Source organism: Neodiprion virginianus, chromosome 5 (assembly GCF_021901495.1).
Source record: "Neodiprion virginianus isolate iyNeoVirg1 chromosome 5, iyNeoVirg1.1, whole genome shotgun sequence".
Lineage (NCBI taxonomy): Eukaryota > Metazoa > Arthropoda > Insecta > Hymenoptera > Diprionidae > Neodiprion > Neodiprion virginianus.
Genome location: NC_060881.1, coordinates 20,445,718 through 20,466,339, shown reverse-complemented (window position 1 = coordinate 20,466,339; position 20,622 = coordinate 20,445,718). Strand labels below are relative to the sequence as shown.

General features: G+C 38.5%; 1 protein-coding gene across 9 annotated transcripts; it reads left to right on the top strand.

Annotated features, from left to right (window-relative positions):
- The first annotated feature begins 161 nt into the window (after positions 1-161).
- Positions 162-20,564, top strand: LOC124305681 (adenylyl cyclase 78C-like). 9 transcript variants are annotated; one of them, XM_046765321.1, is made up of 21 exons: positions 293-391; positions 689-820; positions 1,802-1,968; positions 4,632-4,709; positions 8,164-8,441; positions 8,554-8,711; positions 9,099-9,288; positions 9,682-9,869; positions 10,865-11,057; positions 14,017-14,175; positions 14,457-14,686; positions 15,162-15,298; positions 15,794-16,130; positions 16,218-16,427; positions 16,537-16,634; positions 17,101-18,021; positions 18,493-18,730; positions 18,872-18,998; positions 19,065-19,171; positions 19,515-19,823; positions 20,118-20,564. In XM_046765321.1, exons 4-21 carry the CDS (start codon positions 4,648-4,650, stop codon positions 20,328-20,330), a joined length of 4,155 nt encoding a protein of 1,384 aa, XP_046621277.1. In that variant the 5' UTR covers positions 293-391; positions 689-820; positions 1,802-1,968; positions 4,632-4,647; the 3' UTR covers positions 20,331-20,564. The 9 variants fall into 9 exon arrangements, with proteins under 9 accessions (XP_046621279.1, XP_046621277.1, XP_046621276.1 ...); XM_046765320.1 differs by having other exon boundaries at positions 689-968; XM_046765322.1 differs by lacking the exon at positions 689-820 and having other exon boundaries at positions 299-391; positions 1,846-1,968.
- The last annotated feature ends 58 nt before the right edge of the window (positions 20,565-20,622 follow it).

Here is a 20,622-nt window from a genome sequence, read left to right as displayed (position 1 = left end):
GGCATTTTTTCTACAGCCAATGAGAGAGCGTGGCGAGCGCCGTTTGGCAGGCAAATTTGCCATACAGATACGCATCACGAAATGCGGTTGTGCAGGCGTCGAAGCACGTGAAAAGCGTGGAACTCGATCCTAGCCTCGGCTCTTCTGCTCTTTTGTACCGGACACACACAATTCGGTCGCTGTTGGGTGCGCGGCCGCTTTCAAGAACAACGACGCCGCCGCCGCCGCTGCCGCCGCCGTGGTTTAAAGTCTTGACTCTCCGATCACACCACGCTAGTTTATAGAGGTACGTGGTTCCGTCTATACGTATCCCTCTATCTATAATTCGCACGTCGAAAATCTTACTCGCCGGTCTGTCCTGGCACATTTCCTCGTGTCGACACCGTGAATTGTAACATAACGAAAAATTTTGTTTCTTTTAATTTATCATGTATTTCAAGGACCAAAAATTCATAGCGTGTAGTTTCGAATCTAATAAAATACCCTAGAAAGTTCACCGTCTTCACCTTCATCGTAGTTGTTTATTTTTTATGGTTTTTAGTCAGTTTCTTTCTCTTTTATTTACACTCTCAAGATCCTCGTTAATTTTTCCGATTTTTTTTTTTTTTTACCTTGCTATTTATTTTCATCTCCCTCATTTATTTACCCTCCTGCATGCCACTTGTAGTGTTTTTTCTGATTATACCAGACGTCTGTCTCATCGCGGTGCGATGTGTATTATACGACGTTGATGAAAAACGAAAACTTGAAAAGAACATCGATATTATATGAATGTTTGATTGATATTTGAATCATAATCACAGCACGTTTCATACAAAAGGTCTAATACAGTTAGTAATAATAAGAAATAACATTGATGATAATAACGACCATAACAATAATGATGATAAAGATCGCAACAACAATATAAAAAACTGATTCTATTAATTGACGTGTTATTGTAACGAGATATAATCACAACCGGACGAGTTAGTTATTTTGTCTCGTATGTTTATTTACAATAATTACGTGTCTATACGCGTTTCTACACATTCTTTAGGAATGTTTCGGAACGTTATACAGTCTTATAGTTTGAAATGATATTATAAAATTTTTTGATCATGAAAACAATTGAGAACCAATATAGTTTTACCAATGTCATCGCTTCAACCAAAGAACAGACCGAATATTAACAAATTTAGAGAGATTGCATAATTATACTACGGTTTTATTTATTTATTAATGCCAGCAATGTTACGTTGCGATTTTAATCAATTAAAGCTAATTAATATTGCTTGTAAGTTATAGGTGGGTAGATTTTCAACGAAAGCATCGTTTCTAAAATCGTACCACATTATATCGTTCAGAAACCAAAAAACATATGAATGTTTACACAAACCGATCTATCAATTAGGCGAACCTAATGAAACACCGACGAACAAAGTGAGTGTGTAAGGAGGAAAAAAAGTCTATGAAAAAAAAAAACTTGTGTTTCTTTAGTATTTCAAGCGGTGATATTGTGAAAATTCCATCAATCCTGGTAAACATCTGTGCGTAGTTGCATAGTTTTCAAAATTGTCGTTGTTCAATAAAAATAACGATCGTTCCGTTCACGTTCATTGGAACATCGACGCGTATAATAAATTATATTACACTCATATTTCGGTTTCAAAAAAGTACGTCCCATACACTGCGCGTGCATATTGAATAACAGTCAATTGGATAATTTCACCCTCTTTGGTTTCGATTTTGACGCTGATTGCAATTAGTGCAATTCGATCGAATCAATTATAATTTTATAGCACACTTTAACGCTGTACAGAAAAAATAGTGAAACAAACTAAACATTTGATCAACCAATGACAGGAATTGTTAGTGATATCGTTTTTTTGGCCGGTTGGACGTTTCAGTAAAACAGAGTTAAGTTCGTCACTATTCCCAAGTTACAGTGAAGTTGTGCTACCGCAGGCGTGAAATGTGTAGTACATGGTACGTATTACAATAGACCAATTATGTTTACCGTATACACATGTAAATACGCCGGCACTGCATATATGTATGCACAGCAATATTATGTGAAATGTCGAGACGTTATACCGTAGTTTGTTTGAATGAGCGAGGATCGAGTTATGCCACTGGCGAGCTCTAATGACGCGCGCCCGTTTACAATGACATTCAACTCTCGCATTATACCTATGCCATGTATACATCACATCACGTTGGCTATTCTCTTTTCTCTTATTTTCTCTTGTTTTCTCATCACGTTGACAAACGTTCTATATTTGTTTGTTGGTCCATCTCACCTAAGTATATTATTGTAATTCTATTTACAACTCTAGATTTTCTTGTACGTAATGCACGGTTCAGTTTCTCTTAATTCTTATTCTTTTTCTTCTATTTCTTCAGAATAACGTAACTAGTCAAAATTATAATACCGACTGTATCATCTTCAGCTGTTGTACATGTATGCTATTACTTTATACTTATTAGTAATTAAACGATTCAAACACATTTAAATATACACTTAGGGTATATAATATACATTATATACGTGTACAGATTGAACAATAAATACCAATTATACACGCTTGTATGCACAAGTGTACAATTTACATATTTCGAGTGTGTATTGTCATAACGAGCATGCCGGCGCGATGATATCTGCGATCCACACTTATTTATCTAACGTACATATACGGTATGCAGCTTTGACGAATGCGTGCGTAATTAAGTGTACATGGTTAGAGGCAATCAACGCGGTTACAACCATTTACTGTACTGTAAAGGCGAAGAAATAATCGATTATATCCATCGAAGATTGAGCTTGTGTTATACCGTCGATAAAAAGGATTAATTGATTTTGATTTGGACCTATGGAATTGATGAAAGGATTTAGATTCTCATCGACGTACAAAAGATTTCTACATTTTTCCGCAACTGATGTACGAAATATATTTTTAAGTTTATTGACACTTACTGTCGAAGCAGGGCTTTCGCTACTTTTCAAAACCGTCGATGCTACGTGTGTATTTTTGTTATTTTTGAAACGTCTTAATAAATTTCAACGAAGACACCGAGAAAGTGTTTGATCAATGTTTCGAAAAATGTCTACAGAGTACCTTCAAATTTTTGTTCAAGTCTTGTATTATTTTGTAGATTTATTTGAGACGTCTGTATTTCTGTAAATTTGTTTAAAAAAAAAAAAATTACACACATGCGTCCATAAAGCGTATGCGGTAAAAGATTTTAAAGACGTAGACTTCTTACGATGCACATAAATCGTTTTTGCATCGTTCAGAGGTGTCGAGTCGAATTGTTGAGTCGACACTGTACGGCTGACATGGACGTCTTATATTCAAGGAGTCTATAGACTGGCATTGAATTTATCTAAATACGTCTGTAGTGTGAATTTTTAAGGATTTTTCAAAGACATCTGTGAGGATGCAACGTGTTTTGGTGGCGTATAAAATCGCAATAATAATACAACGTGACGCTTAATTATAACGATATATCGAAGTGATAGATATGTAATTGAATTTGCAAAAGCGTCGGTAGAGTAACTTGAGCATATTACGTGAAGAATAGTGTGTATCGTAGTAGTATGTTTGTACACACAGAGTAAATGCATTCCCGCCGCATTCATTTACTCGCAACTGACTGACTTGACTGCAGAGGATTATAAATATCTACTTTGTACGTAAGACGCGGTGCGCAGGGCACATAAACGTAGGTGTTCGCTGTGGCATCTTATGCTGACGGACGTGAATGAGTGCTAAAACAAGAACAGGAGTAGAAAAAAAAAAATAAAAAAATAAAATATAAATAATAAACTTATCCGCCGAGCCAACCGCACACTGCAGATTCAAGTTGAATCGTCCAGACGTCTTCATTAATCTTATAATTAAATTTGTCCGATAGAATTCCCTGAGAATTTTTACACGCGGAAAGACGTCTTGTCCGAAAATATTGCCAACATCAGTATTTCTGACTTGAGACGTTTCAGGGAGGTCAATAAGACGTCGGGACAGGTGAAATAAGACATTGACACTTTTGTATTTGAAACTCGTTTTTTTGGTACTAATGCGATAACTGAAAATAATCTTGCTAATTTTATTAATAGATCCCAATTATACGTTGTTTTTTTCTAATCAAACAACCCAGTTTTGCTATCTTATAGGTTAATACGTTGAGTTATTTGCATAATTGGCGCCTTTCCGAATATTTCGGCAACGTGTTATGTCAGGTTCAGAATAAGTCTTGCTAACTTTATTTATTTATTTTTTTTTTTTCTTGGCGATGTCAACGAGACATCGGAATCGGTGACATGATAGTTTAAACTTTTTCATTCGGAAAGACGTCTTGAGGACTAACGTACTAGCTGAAAACCATTTTGTATATTTAACCAGACTCCAAAACGGTTTTTCTAACTAAACAACATCGTTTGGTAGTTAGGTTAATATTTCGAGTTCTGTTGCATAATTGGACGATTCAAGACGCGGGCTTTCAGTACGTCTTAAGAACGATACGTCTTGTGTTATTAATTCAGAACGCGTACGCTTGTGACGGAGTGTACAATTTCTATAATACACCACTTAGGGATACGAGCAAGTCGGCTAATTGAATCGTTGTGTACCTGTATTGTTCCATTACAGATATTCGAGTGGGATAATGATTACGGAGCAGACCTGGAGCATGATGCTTGACTGCAGTGACGGTTCAAGCGTTAGCGAGTGAGCAAAATTATACCTAATTACATCTTCATCCATTATTGACATCGTATTTAATATGCCCCGTCATTCATTGATCATTATGCAGTACGCGTGTACTACAAATACATACAAATTACTTGTAATATTAGGGATATTAAGGATGGTCTGGTAACAGCCTGGTAGGAAATGGAGAAACAGGATAAAAAAATTATAAATTCATTCCACGCAGGTCTTTAAAAGGCAATTATAACCGTCACATTTTATCGCTTCGAGTTTAATTTGAACGCTATCTCCGGAACAGGGTAAAAAAGAGAAAAAAAAAAAAACGAAAATGCTCAATTGCAGAATTGATCGACAACTTTGACGTAAATCGTGTCTCATTTTTCCATCATTCATTTTTCTAGAAATTTCGGGTAACAGATTTTTTCACATTTATTTTTGGCCTCGTTTTAATTGTGCATAAATTTTTTATGCACAACGTAAAAAAAATTTGACACAAGAACGGTCTTTTCTTTATTTCCCACTATAATCAACCGAATTAAGCTAGAGCTAAAATGAAATTATCTATCTCAGACGATTTTTGGAAAATTTTGTAGTATCGATAGGCGTTAAAAAAAAATTATGGACGCGTTACCATATCTTGAAATTTCTCAAAGCATCGAACTTCTCGAGATGATATTCGCGGTACCTTTGAAACAAATTTTGCACAGCTCTTGCTTTTGCTCTCGAGAAAATATTGGTATGACCAAATTCAGCTGCGTTGCATATTTTTAAATTTTCTTACATTTTTTTGTTCCGTTTCGAGAGGATAATTTACATTATCCGTACGTTGTTCCCAGCTGCATATTTAAATTCTATTATACCTCGTCTTGTATACTCGCGATGGTATCTCGTCCTTGAACTCATTCCATGCTAAACTATATGACTTCGGTACTTATATTCCATGCATGGTAATATATATTATATAATTTCGAGATCATTCACAAAAGCAGACTGCACGTTTTCTCTGAATAATCGTTACTCTGCGCGACGATCTCCTTTTCGAAAGTCTTTAAAAAAAAAAAAAAAAAAATTGCATAATACATCTGCCGCTTCTTTTCCACAATCCTTCCACATCATAAAGCATTCGTAGAATTTCTAATTTTCATGTATAATTTTCTCCTAAAATTCCTTCGCGTCAGTTTGTAGTTTTATTGTGTCTTCATTATTCTCTTTTCTTTATATCGTATAATTTACGTGAGGTGTTACCATAATTTTATATTATATTACAAGGAAAAAAGTGTTTCGCGGTAAATGAGGTTGAAGACAAGACAAATGAATGTTGTAAGCGTAAGTGAATTTTTCTATAAACCCACGTTTTTCGTTTCTTTTTTACACACGCGCGCTTCATGGACGAAGTAATGATTTTTATTTTTGTAAAATATTCTCGACGAGATTCGTGATGTCTTTCACTCTGTTATTACAGACAAATGTATCACATGTCTCAATTGGGAATCGCGTATTTTATATAGTTATATAGTATACCGGTCATATCAGATTTATGGATGAATTTTAGATGCGCGGGATAAATAGACAAGCGTATAATCGGCGCACCTTGGCATATTTTTATACGTATATAGCTTCTTACACACACCGATAATATCCAAGTATTGGGGACCGCAGGCATTAAATGCCGAAAATAAATTCACTTCGGGATATGCTGGAGTGGCACCCCCCTGCGGGGGATAAGTAATGGGTTAAACAACCAAAACGTTATTTTAGCTATACAAAACGTGTAGGAGTATAAGTACAAGTATATGGGTGTAAGTATGTGAGAGCTGATCATGTCCATATATCTTCTTCATTTCCTTGTACATACATATACGCACATAGCATGTATGTTTGTATAATATACATGTTATGTAGTAACACCGTAAAAACTTTATACATACGTCGAACAACCAAAAATAAAAAATAGTCAGAGGTTAGTGTTATTTACGTACATGTATAATTATTCGCGGAAATTCCTCTGGATCGAAATTTTCTCCCCGATACTCAGTTATTATACATTCTGAACCTCTCGATTCTGCACGGTCAAAATCTAGGGGCCATTCAATTCGAAATGAAATGAACGCTTTTAATTGGCTGACAATGATTTCGAATGATTTCTACGGATTTCCGATGTTACTCTTGATTTTCAATCATTTGCGAGTATTCAAGACGATTTCCAGTGAATTCCGGATCGGGTAGAATCGCAAAACATCACTGGAAATCAGTGCAAATCATTAAAAACGCTGGAAAATCATTGCAAGTGATTTTCAGTGATTGCAGTTATCTCGACAGAATGTTCTTTATTTTGATGAATATATAAGTCCGTTAATAATAATAACAGTATTAATGATGGTGATAATAATAATAATGATAAGTACTTCCGAACTCGCCATACCTTTTCGAATATGTCCCCATAAGCGACTAGCTTTTGCGGGGAGAGGGAGTGATGGATTAGTAACCGTCATTATGGGGCAGCAGCCGACTCGAGACGTTCAATGAAAACATCCGTTTAATTCCTTCAATTTACAATTCGACTTACAACTGTTAGATTATTGATTTTTAAATAAACCGCCTATCGGTGCAAAATTTACGTTTCGCAATTAATTGTTATTTCGATAAATTTTTAAGCTCGTATAAAGTAGTAACGTCGGAGATAACTTATAAATAAATAACTTGTTTATTTTTTTATTTTATTGTAAACAAAACAAGACAGACGTAGGTGCGACGATCTTTTAAATGGCCCGAATCAAAATTGTGCGTATACGATGATAAAGTCAAGCAACCGAACAGATTGCCATGTAGGTTGACAAAACAATGTTTTGTTTACTCACTGTAGTCATCAAAAATGAAGTTGTCAGTTGTTTCTTTAAGAACGATGGCGCGTTAATATTTTTCAGAATCGCTTCAAAAATCGAAAAATCATGTTTTCAGCCTTTTCTGACGATAATTTGAAAATAAAATTGAAGGTAGACCTGGACGAAAGCTGGAAACGTATTGGGCTGACAGTTGTAGCTGCACTTCGAGCTGTGTTCAAAGTCTTTAGTTTACCATGTTCACCAATTATAGTATAGATACCGGCTTTATCAACATAAAAATATATGGAAAATGTATATTTTCAGCTAATTTTGGTATGCCAGAATAACACATTCAAGGGGTTCAAGGGGAATCTACGTGATCAGTGACGCGGTCACACAGAGGTCGTTAATAAAACTGATAACTCTCGCTAGGAGGTCGGATGTTAAAAAGATACAGTATCACGAACAGTTGCATTGACAACAAACCGATAGAGCTAGCTCTCGAAATTTTTCACAATAATTCGACACTGTTTTAATTTTGGGCTGATAAGAAGAACGATAAAAATAATAGTTATCAATAAAAATGGTTTAAACAGACCAGTCTATGTATGCTTGTAATAGTAATTCGATTTACTTCCGCACCGATCTAGGCTACAGGGAATATCGCCGAGGAAACAGTTGTGGATAAAGGCGGTGAAAAAATTGACGTCCGAACGATTGGGAAGAGAGGCTTTGGCTGCGTGGGAAGATCCGAAAACCATAAGAAACGAAGGAGAGGATGACGATGGAGCTGGGACAGCTGGTGCTAATAAAATTTATTCACAATCAGTGCGTGGAGATCAAAATGATGCGGATGATGAATCCTGCAGTGAGACGAAAGCCGACGAAGCACAACCGGTCCAGGACGAAGAAGCACAGGCTGAAAGAGGTGTTTTGCATTTCATGTCGGATATTTAAACGCTAGAATTTTCACTGTTGTAATGAAATGGAATTGAACAAGAATTAATCTGGCAACGTTTCGTTCTTTTGCAATTCCACAGACGTCTTCAAACGCGGTGTTTTGTACAAAGGGATATTCTGCCCGTCATTGACAAACAGCTTTCACAATAGACAGCTGGAAATATCCTATTTAAACTACTCGAACCGTCAACGACAAAAGTCGCTGATAATGCTGAACGTCATAGATCTCAGTCTGAAGGTAAGAGACGCTGTAATATGAGTGGAAATACCAATTTTCAGACGCAAATCAATGAAAATCAGTCGCAGCATGTATAGAAAATCTTATTCGTTCAGAGCATTACAGATTCTCGACAAGCAAGCGTGTAGCGGAAATTGAGACGAGTTAAACGATATGTCACAAAGTGTGTTTTCGTCGAGGCAATCGCGTGTTATGCGCCTCAGAAGCTGCACAAGAATCTTGAACAACCCTTGTGCAGCATTCGGCGTTGACGATTCGAAATCGGTTCAATGGGAAGTATGCTTTGTGGCATATCGTTGAACTCGTCTCGACCTCTACACGTTGAATATTCGAAGAGCACTCAGTTCTGTAGAAAGAAATTATGCGTTTTGTTCATTGTGGCTCCAGATTGCTCTGATGACGATATGGCTGTGGCGTCGAAACAAAAATTCGGGCGGACTGATCGAGTCGCTCTCATGGATAATCTGTTGCGTAGTGGCGAACCTGGTTTTCTGCATATTGGGCTGGTGGCGGTGCTTTTCCAACAGATACCTCTACTGGGCATCGATATTCACGTTGCTCCTCGTCAACTCCCAGGGTACGAAGCTTCAGGTGCTCAATCCAAGACGGCATTAAAACTCCCCCATCACCTGCATGTCACCTAAAGTCATCTCCTGAGCTCAGAGTCGGAGTCGATTCACACTCTGGGGTGTTTCACTATCTCCTCTCGATAACTCATCCTACCACATTGCACTGCGGAGTGTAGACTGCATACACCCTGCGCTGGGGTTAGTAATTACTTGATAAATTGGACAGATATCCATTGGTATGTGACTCCCCCCTGCAGTTACGAACGAACTGACGTACGTTTTGAACTGTATCTGACATGATGCTGCGATCAATAAAATACATAGACATGCAGCCAGTTGTGCGGTTGAACCGTGTGCAGAGTTGGATTAACCATTGTGACAATATTGAACCTGATCGACAGGTTACATCGGCGCGAGCTTCGGGTTTTCGACCCAGCAACGACTCGTTTGGTACATTCTGTTCGTGGTCTACGCTCCTTACGCGATGCTACCGCTGCCCCTGAGATGGTGCGTTATAGCCGGTTCTGGTACCGCTTTGGCGCACACGATAATGTCCGTGATAACGCTGAAGAGCGACAGCGCCGAATACGTAAGTTCAAAGGTCCGCGGGGTGAAGCTGGTGAAAATAATTTCTACGATATTCTGCGGAAGAACGAAGAATCGTGGCTACTCGTTATTTTCGCGACAATATTCGTAGAAGACGATTGAATTTTGGAAAAACTGCAATCGTCTGCAATTATCTACATCAAAATGAAAAATCAAACGCCTCGATCAAAAATTGAAATAATCAAAGCTCAGCGAGTATTTGTTAAAGGGTAAAAAACTTTTTTAAGAAACTATTTCGATCGCTAGTCTTCTACGACGAAAAACACATAACCACTGCTTCAGTGATCTCTTGTTTGGATAACTGTACGAGTTCATACGCGAACCTATAATTGAATTAGAAACAGTTATAGTTTCGCGTAGATGATTAAAGAAAACTGAGAATTCTTACAAGTCTTGAGGACATTTACAACTCGAAAATAGAGAATTTTTTTTCTGCAGAATTTCGCACAATAAGATAGGAATGTCTATGAATGATTCGCTATAAACTTAAAATATCTATGAGAAAGTTTGAAATATTATTATTGAAACGTCGCTCGATGTCGCATCTCTCTTAGAAGGAAAACCCATAGCAGATAATCTATATTAACAATTCAGAGTCACTGCTCATTTCTAGGATTGATTTCGGCGGATTTAGAAAATCTGTTGTATACTTTTGAACTCACCTTGTCTCGATAGGTGAGTATTGTGAAAAAAGAACATGAATATTAGTTGTTTCTCTAAGATACGAATTGGGCGATGTTCTAATGAAGTTGATATCCCTTTCATTGATAAAAATTAATTGCTAAACAGCAAGCTAGTATGCAGCAACTATGTACGAAAAAACGTGTAATTCTACAAAAAATTTTATTCATACACTAATACCGTGTTCCAAATGTTTTAAAAAATTGTGGAGATTTTCGTAAAAAATCATAGGAATTGTTTTTCACCATGGGAGTGTTCAGTGACGTTTGTGTTCATAGAGCAGAGTATACGTTTCAGGATGAAGTCTGCTTCCCTCGTCTCCTCGCCACAAACGTCCTTTTATACGTGGCCGTAAATCTTGCCGGTATGTATACCAAATATCTAACTGACAGGGGTCAGCGTCAGGCATTCCTGGAGACCCATCGCTCCCTTGAGACAAGACATCGGACACAAAACGAAAACAACAGGCAGGAAAAGCTGCTTCTTTCCGGTGAGCTGACACTTTTACCCATGTATTTTCACTCCGACTCATAAATCAGTCCGTTCTAAGTTCGGGGCTTATCACTCAGAGGTGTCATAAATTTGGCAACTGGACATAGAACTGTAAATCAAAGAAATTCAATCGTGACTTAGAAATTCTTTTCAAATCACAAGGAACCGATAGAGATTGTTTAAATTATTGGAAATCATGGCAAGTATTATTGCAAATCATGTGATAAAAAATCGCACAGTCAGCATCCGGAAATCATCGAAATCGATGCAGGTCTTGCGGTAAACGATAAATACTTTCAATTCATAAATATTATATTCATTTATATCTTGTTACATGCTTTCATTTATTTTCAATTCATACAGCAATTTCTGACTAATTCCCAGCGGTGTAGGTGATTTCTGCTGATTGCATTAGTGATTTTTTGGAATTTCCCGTAATTTAACCGGTCCGAAAATCACTGAATATCGCATTGAGCGCTCTGAAATCATGGGAAGTCAGAGATATCATTGGAAATGAATGAAAATCGGTCGAAATCAATGTTGACAAATTGGAACCATTCACTTGATTTTCAATTGATTAGCCTTTGGGCCCAAGTAGCCAGAAATAGTAAGTAAAAAAGACGGCAAAAAGTAAAAAATCGACCGATCCTCGTATCCATTAGCTTTCCATCATCACACGACATGCCTGTTTACTCCTCGTCAATTTCATCCCTGTCACTATTTGACGTTTAATGTGATCCGCGTTTCGTTCTGCCTATATATAATCGTTGAATCGTTGAAAAACTGTTGGTTTAAACAAAAACGCGTCTCGTATGATATACCCACCTAATAGAGTTTCAGAATTCAACAACAAACTTTGGTATTATGATTCTAGTAGTTTGGTAGAAAGACTTGAAAAAAATTTCACTCTTTTCAAATTTCTCTTCAATTAGACTTTGTATTTTGTTTCAATAGATCTCTATTTTTGGGGGTGTAAATTCCAAACCACCGGCGCTTTACGATTCATTCGCTCCCTGATTCAATGTAGGAGGGTATATAATAAAAAGGTACGAGGGTGCGATCGTAGGGGGTAAAATTTCGATGAAACCGTAATAACAACTGCTAACAAAAAAAAAAAATTCTCTTTGCATAACACCCGAAGTGAATAATTTTTTTCCTCGATTTTTAAAAACATGCAATACGCGAATTTGGGAATATAAATTTTATACGTACACCGGCAGCCCATTGGGGCTCTGCCCGCAAATATTTCCAAATGCTGCTTGCGGAAAAACTATTGGTCATAGCCATATGGACTCGGGACTTGTTCCCGGAGCTTATCGAGACCTTGAAAACTCTCTAACGTAACTTTCCTTCATCTGTAACAGTTTGGTCAGTATTCGCAAAATTGTGCGATCCCGCTTTCCACTTGGCTTATAAGTATCGTTGCACCACCGAAACTATTGATCTGTTTGTAACGAAATATCGGCCAGACCTTCCAGAAGATAGGCCAAGCCTGGCCAGACGTTTTAGCTATCCGCTGTAAAAAAATTTCGAAATCGGTTCAGCAGTTCTGGAGTTATTAGAGACAAACAGACAGAAAAACGTAGAGTTTTATACGTATATACGGAGAAAAGATAATAATCATTCTACAGTACCTATAACTAATATAAATTTCAGAACATGCTTAATACGGAATGCATAATTAGGAAAAAATCGAAGGTGCACGCGGTTGACAGAATTCCTGTTATTATTTACGGTTGCATGAAATACCGATGCTTTGTTATATGCATGTATCGCGGAGATTTAATCCCCATAGTCGTGTGTATGTACGTATATACATATGGTGTATCGGTGGCTGAGCGGCACCCCTAACTTGGTCTCAACGTCTCGTTGGAGAGTTACGTGAACCGTGTGACGAGTTCATCGAGGTGTTCTTCAAAGGGTCCGGCCCTCTCTCTATGCATATAGCTATAGTATACAACATATTTTCACCCGATTGCTCAACTCCTTGATTTACATACATAAATACATACATGTATAATATGGGACAGTGTGCATACACAATGGTATGGATTGAAAAAAAATTTATATATGTATGAACCTCCCACATGTATTATACAATATGGATGCAGGAAAACAGGACTATGGACGATTTTCGACAAGAAAAATTATCTTTCACCTACTTAATACTGATCGATAATTTTTTAACCGATTTCCAGATTACAGGTTACTTCATTTTTCGCCGTTATCACGATTCTCCAACTTCAGATTGTAACCGAGCAATTTCTTTTCTCATCGTTTAAAATTTTTAGAAATATCGTGTCTTTTCAATTCATCCTAGTCGGAAAATAATGTTTTACCCTTTGGTTATAGGGAATTCCATGCGAACACAACCGACGTCTAACTCTGAATATTTTCGATTTTGTTCAAAAAATTTTCTACAATTGCCCCAACTCTCAAACAGTCACCTGAATTTTTTCAGATTTTCTATTCAACTGGTTGATTATTCATAATTATTGAGAGTGATTTCGAAAAGGACCTTTCTTAAAATTCTCAAAACGTGTATTTTCTTTTCAACTCATTTCAAGACCGGGCCCGTAATGGGCCGATTTTTTTGACTTTTTTTTTTAGCACTTTTAGTGTTGCTGATCAACTAAAACGTGAAGTTGATAAAAAAGAAAACGAAATAAAATGCGAAGATAAAATCAAAATGGCCGCCATTTGCACGCCTGCGAATGAATTTCGGCGTTAAAATTGTTATCGGGACTCAAAGATGATATTTTATTGGTTAATCGAGAGCAGAAAATTGGCAAAAATAATTGACCCATATTGGTCCACCTCGAAAAAATGCATTAGAACCCAGAGTTTAACAAAAATCTTGTAACACAGCGGCGCTGTAGTTCACCGTTGCAGTACTTTCTTATAATGATAGGTTCTCATTCATCGAAAATAAATCAGGAACCAACATTCGATTTCAGTATTGCCGGACTTTGTTGCGAGGGAAATGATTCGCGACATCGCCAGAGAGGAGGAAAGGGGTGGAACCATCACGTTTACCCCGAATCAATTTCACAGAATATACATTCATCGGTACGAAAATGTTAGCATACTCTTTGCCGATATCAAGGGTTTCACAGGTAACGTTTTAAGCCGAAGTATATCATCTCATAGGTACACCTATATATTATTATCATCATTGTCGCCGTAACACACCCAAATATAATTATTTCTCGCAATTTTAATTAAATTCACAATTTATAACACAAAATATGTACGTCCATTCAATGCTGGTGTTAAAATATCACATCGGAACGACAGATTGGTTGTGCAAATATTTTCATCTAAATTCTTATTTCCCATTTCACCTGTTCATCTTTCCTTGCCTGATATTCGATAACTAAACTCTGAATTTCTTCAGCATTGGCAAGTCAGTGCAGCGCCCAAGAACTGGTCAAAGTATTGAACGATCTGTTTGCAAGATTCGACAGACTTTCGTCAGAGAATCACTGTCTGCGCATAAAGCTTCTTGGAGACTGTTACTACTGCGTTTCCGGTCTACCCACGGCTAGAGTAGACCACGCGCATTGCTGCGTTGAAATGGGACTCAGAATGATAAAAGCGATTCGCGATGTCAGATACACAACTAAGGTATGTTTTTCTATGAATCATTGATTTGAAATCGAATTTATGTAGTCCTGAAGCCCGACGATTTTCCTAACGAAATACAAAAAATGGCTGGGACATTATTAAGAAGCGCATAGATATTGATTTGTCATTTCAAATAGTTTTGAAAAAGAGAGAAAACCTGGTTTATTCGTAATTCGATTTTACTCTTCGCTGACAACGTTTATTATAAAAATTATCTTTCACAACATCATCATGTTGATATTGTCAAATATTTATATTTTCAAAATTGATATAAATTGTGGTAAACGAATATCAATGTTAAGTTGATTATTCATTGATTATTACGATTACATTCATTTGACAGACATTCTATCTATAACTATTTATGACTTGAATTTAAAAAAAAGTATTGAATTTCGAACAGCCGTAATTAAAAATCGTTTCATAATAATATCAACACATATGGCATCGCGCTATAAATTTTTCCCGAATTCAGACTGATTTGAACATGCGAATCGGGATACATAGCGGTTCTGTTCTCTGCGGTGTCTTGGGACTTCGAAAATGGCAATTCGACGTCTGGTCCTATGATGTTACCCTCGCAAATCATCTTGAAAGCGGAGGAATACCAGGGCAAGTATTTTCGCAAAGTTGTGCGAAATTTTGGGCGAACATGGAATACAATCTTCGCGCTTTATACCAGACTCTCGCGAGTTTGAATTTTGAATTTCGAATACTGTACAAAGAGTATATTACTGGGAAAAGCGAAAGCTGTTCAATAAGATTTACAGCGACACATGGTGAATAAGATCCCATAACTATTACGTTTTTATTACGAGTTATTTATTAAATTCTACCAAATGTAATGACAAAAAAATTGTTCCAAAATCATTGCTACCTTGGTGAATTATCTTCTTCATTAAAAATGAGTAAGGGATCAACTAAAAAAGTTTCGGGGATCTGATACCTCATGGCGCTAGTGAGAATGTTACGCACTTTTGCACGGAGTCTTGTGGTAGCTTCCATTTTTTGCTTTACAATTTTCACTGTACAATTAGTTAAATACGAAAAAATGAACCCGTCAAAGATCTAAAACATGTGAATTGAAATTCTTTCTTGAACCTGTAGCCGAGTGCACATTTCACTCGATACCCTCAAGTGTTTGAACGACGTCTACGAGGTGGAGCCGGGCTACGGAGCGGACCGGGACAATTACCTGAAGAACAGGAACGTCGAGACGTATTTGATAAAGCAAATCGAGCCGTTGAGCACAAGGCGACGCTTTTCGTCAAGGCCAAAAGCGAGCAGTAATTCGGAGGACGAAGGGGTGAACGGAAAGAGTAGGAAGAGCTTTAAGGGAAGCAACGCAGGGCAGCTGCCGGGTAGAAACAGCAACTCTTCGGGGGCTGCGAATGTCGAGGAGGAAATCGGGGTCGATTGGACACCGGAAATACCATTCGAAAATGTGAGAGCATGAATCGAAAAAATTTTCCACACGCTTTCGACTCGTCGCCGATCACCTTTTTTGAATTCCGGTTATAAATTATTTCAGTTGAACAATGCCACTTCCATCAGCAATTTGGAGTCCGAATACCTCGAGGATGACGGCTCCGTTTCGAAAACCCGTAAAGCTGCATGTGGCACGACTGCGGAAAAATCTACGACCGATTTAGCGATAGAAACAGCGAGCAACAAGCGAATGAGATCGGCGAACGTCAACACCTGGACGCTTAGGTACAACGACGAAAGTTTGGAACTTAAGGTATAACAAAGATTTTTTCTTCAGCTTTTAACTGCACTGTTCGACGAGCTCCTTCATTTTTTAAAGCTACACATTTTTTATCGGACCATCGTTTTTACCCATGACACAGTTTGGACAATTGCGAGAGGACATGTTCAAGTCGAACATGATTTGCTGCTACGTGATATGGCTTTTCATCGCTGTATGTCAAGCAGTAATATCACCGAGGTGAGTGAATAGTGTTTATACATTTTCGATGAACATTCGGCTTGTCTATTATCAGAGATGTTTGATTACGACTTATTGTTAGTGTAAAATTAAGAATTCCGCAGTCCATGCAAGACTTAAAGATATGTCTCACAATTAGTGAGTGTAGAATCAATTATCCTAATACTTGAGGAATCTTTAAATAAAACTTACTCCCGTCCCATTTCACCCTATTGTTAAAATTAAATGTCCCAGTGCTCGGAAGATCTTTAAATAAGACTCGTAGTATCGAATTAGGTATCCTATTACTTGAATGAAGTGACCGATGGTTGAGAATATTTTCGTAAACGTACGGATCGTGCTCACGATATTTAGTTTATGGTTTCATCAATTTCCTCCGCGACCAATCACCACCAACAACCCATTAAACAAAACCGAAGTAGATGATATGACTTTCGGCTAACGCAGTAAATTATTTGCGTTATAGTTGTTTACCACTTCTGATCTCCCTGGTTTTCACGACGTTCGTATTAACGGCGGCCTCGATACTGGTGATGGCCGAGGAGTTTAAGAGCCTGCCATCGATACTGCAGCACTTTTCCTCGGTACTGGCCCACGACAAACAGCGACGAACGGTCTTCATATGCTGCGTGATATCACTCATGGCGTTGACTTCAATGCTGAGCGTGATCGCGTGTCCTCGAGTCGACTGCAATAACGAAAAGACAAGTCCACTTCCGGTCCAGAAGAAGGGATCTCAGGAGCGACGTTCGGTGCCGGAAGCCGGTGGCTCGTCGAGGAGCCTGGATGAGCTGATCCTCAGCTTCCTTTCGGCGGCACTTCGAGACGACGTTGTGGCGAAGGATGACAGGAGCAAGGGTGACTCGAAAAACCACTCCAAGGGGTCTGAGGGCGACGAAGCCATTGAGACTAGCAACATCGAGGTTAAACTGACCCACGTCGTCGACGGCCAGGCGAGTCCAGCCCACCGCAGAACCAGGAAGGAGATTTACAGGTTCTACAAGTACGAAAAGTACTCGAGGGACAAGTTGAGGCACCTGCACCATAACAAGCGGCTCAAAAATCCCCCGAGTTTGTCGAACGAAAGTCCGTCTACCAGGGGAAGACGAAAAGTCCCAACGAGGAAGATCATGTCAATATTTTCCGACAATGAAACCTCCATGGCAGCCATGCGGTCATCGTGCGAACCTGGCACGTGGATCGACTGCATGCATCCCGAGTACGCCGTCTTCACATGGATACTGTGCCTTGTCGCTCTCGCCTCTGCTCTAAAACTTTATTACCTTTTCAAAACCGCACTCGCTACTGTTATTGTACTCGTTTACGCTCTTCTTATACTCGTGCTGTACCGAGACTTGTTCACCGTACGAATTGACGAGGAGAACACGTGAGTTTGCACTATTTTCTTACATGATATATTATACTCTTATTAGACTATGTTTGAATTATTATTACTATATTACTACCACGTTTGAAGGTCCGCAGACTTGTCAAAGTTTATTTGAAGTCATTTTAAGTTGTATAGAATCGATTGAAACTAGTTTCGATTCTTAAAGTCGTGTGTCGTCTTTGTCCTAAACTTGTTGACATTTCTTTTTCTTATCACAGGACGACTCTTTTATGCATCTCCGCTACCTCTGTCTCATCATCGTGTTCATTGTATCCATCATTATTTCCTTCAAATCATTCTCAACGCGTTCTTGCTGATCATGTCGTTCGTCATCGTTCTCAAGAACTTCTGCGACGTGTTCTAACTCTAGACGAGATCCTTCGTCATGATATTCCAACCTTTCTATCGTCCTGCATATCATCATTATGATAATCGTCTTCTTATCTTTGTTCTTCATAATTTTTTCAGCCGCGCTATACCGTTGTCAGCGCAGATGCTGATATTCCTCGGTGTTTTTCTTGTGATGGTCACGTATCATGGAAGGCTAGTCGAGGTGACATCACGGTTGGATTTCCTCTGGAAACAGCAGGCTGAAAGGGAACTCTCCGACATGATCGAATCCCGGCACAACAACATGCAGCTGCTTAAGAATATCCTTCCAGACCATGTGGCGCATCATTTTCTAACACAGGACAGAGCGCCTGAGGTATGTAAGTGCAATTCGTAAACAAGAACAAAAAAAATAATACTGTTCGATCAAGTCAAGACTCCGTAAGATTTTTTGTTGCATCCAAATCACGGCACTTCAGAATACAAACGATGATTTTTTATTGCTTGTCCCTTTCAGGAATTATACTCGCAGTCGCGGGACAAAGTCGGTGTGATGTTTGCGAGTGTACCCAACTTCACGGAGTTCTATTCCGAGGACGTCAACAAAGGAATGGAGTGCATACGACTGTTGAATGAAATAATTGGTTAGTATTTGTCATTTGATAAGCCTGGACTCGAGATTTTTAATGAAATTGTCGACCGTTTTTCAGCTGACTTCGACGAACTTTTGGACGAGACGCGATTCCACTGTATAGAGAAGATAAAGACGGTCGGTGCAACCTACATGGCTGCTTCCGGTCTGAATCCTTGCCAAAAGGTGATTATAACATCTGTGTTATAAATTCGATGATTTACGTAATGATTTGTTGCGATATTTTTAATTGTCATAAATCGTAAAATACATGGATGGTTTTAGGTAAATTGTGCGACTAGAGAAGTATAGGCAACTTATTGTCAGTCCAAGCTGTGAGACTTTAGTTTTCTTTTACACAGAATCAATCTACTAGGAAGAAGATATGATGAAATAGTTCTTTTCAAATTGAATATGACTGGGTTTGAGCTGCGCATTTTTTGGTACCAGATTTCGCAGCGCCATATTTCCATTCCCAATGGAAACCGAAAATGACTAAAGATTGCTTATATCGTCTCCGGCATTGTAGAATAAGAACGTTGACGATATGGAGCACCTATGCAGACTGGTTGACTACGCGGTGGCAATGAGACTGCGGCTTCAGGACGTGAATATCCATTCTTTCAACAACTTTGACCTGAGAGTCGGCATCAGCTGTGGTCCGCTAGTCGGTGGTGTGATTGGAGCAAGAAAGCCGGTATTCGACATATGGGGGAACACCGTTAACGAAGCATCGCGTATGGACTCGACTGGCGAGATGGGGAAGATTCAAGTTCCTCGCGAAATAGCCGAGGTAATCCGAATACGGGCGTGGATAATACAATATGGCGTCGGAACGGCAAATCAGCTGATCGCTTCAGGCTTATTTTACAGAGATGCATGCACGGAAAGCGTCGTGCGAGCTGTTGGACTTCAATTTTGTGACACAATGTCGATGTAGAGTGCCATTTGCGATAAATAACCACTTTTATAACCAAATATGACGAAGCCGCTGGCGTGATATATTTCCTACCACCAGATGGCGTCTACTGATTAGTTGAGAATATTTTATGGCGAAAATCGAAAAATTTAGAATTTCGCGATTTTAACCTAATAATGATTTTTTTCCACTTTCTTCTGTCTCTGTACTCAGTTCCTGATTGCACGTGGCTATCAGACCCAGAAACGAGGTATGATCGCGGTCAAGGGTAAGGGGACCATGGAGACGTATTTCGTGCTAGGAAAAGGTGGCCTGAAATCAGAGGGGACCTCAAAATTGACGAGCAACTGCCGAAGTCTGGCTGCCGTTGTTTACGGAGTTGTTCAGGCTCGCAGGAAGCAGACGCGAGCTCTACGAAGAACCTGAACTCCACCATGGAAAATTAGAGATAATAAAAGCGTAATGAGTTTGATAGAAAAATATGAAGATTCAAGTTCTTCGTTTGGCGTTTTTTTTTTCTTGAGTGTGATGCGGCTCGTTCGCTGCGCTATTTTCAACCAATCCTTCACTTAAAGATGATAACGATGACGATCACATTTGATGGTGAGTAAAAAAGTCAAAAAATAAATAGAGAAATCGAACTCATCACCCTATGAGTAGTGTGATAATTAAGTCAGGTATCAATTAAACGCTGAAAGAGATTTGCTGTAGGTCCGAG

Excerpts from the sequence above, each read along its gene's own strand:
- LOC124305681 (XM_046765323.1), top strand. The coding sequence starts at position 4,648 with ATGATTACGGAGCAGACCTGGAGCATGATGCTTGACTGCAGTGACGGT. Across the intron at positions 14,176-14,456 it reads CGATATCAAGGGTTTCACAG|CATTGGCAAGTCAGTGCAGC; the intron begins GTAACGTTTTAA and ends GAATTTCTTCAG. Across the intron at positions 18,022-18,492 it reads CGAATTGACGAGGAGAACAC|CCGCGCTATACCGTTGTCAG; the intron begins GTGAGTTTGCAC and ends TAATTTTTTCAG.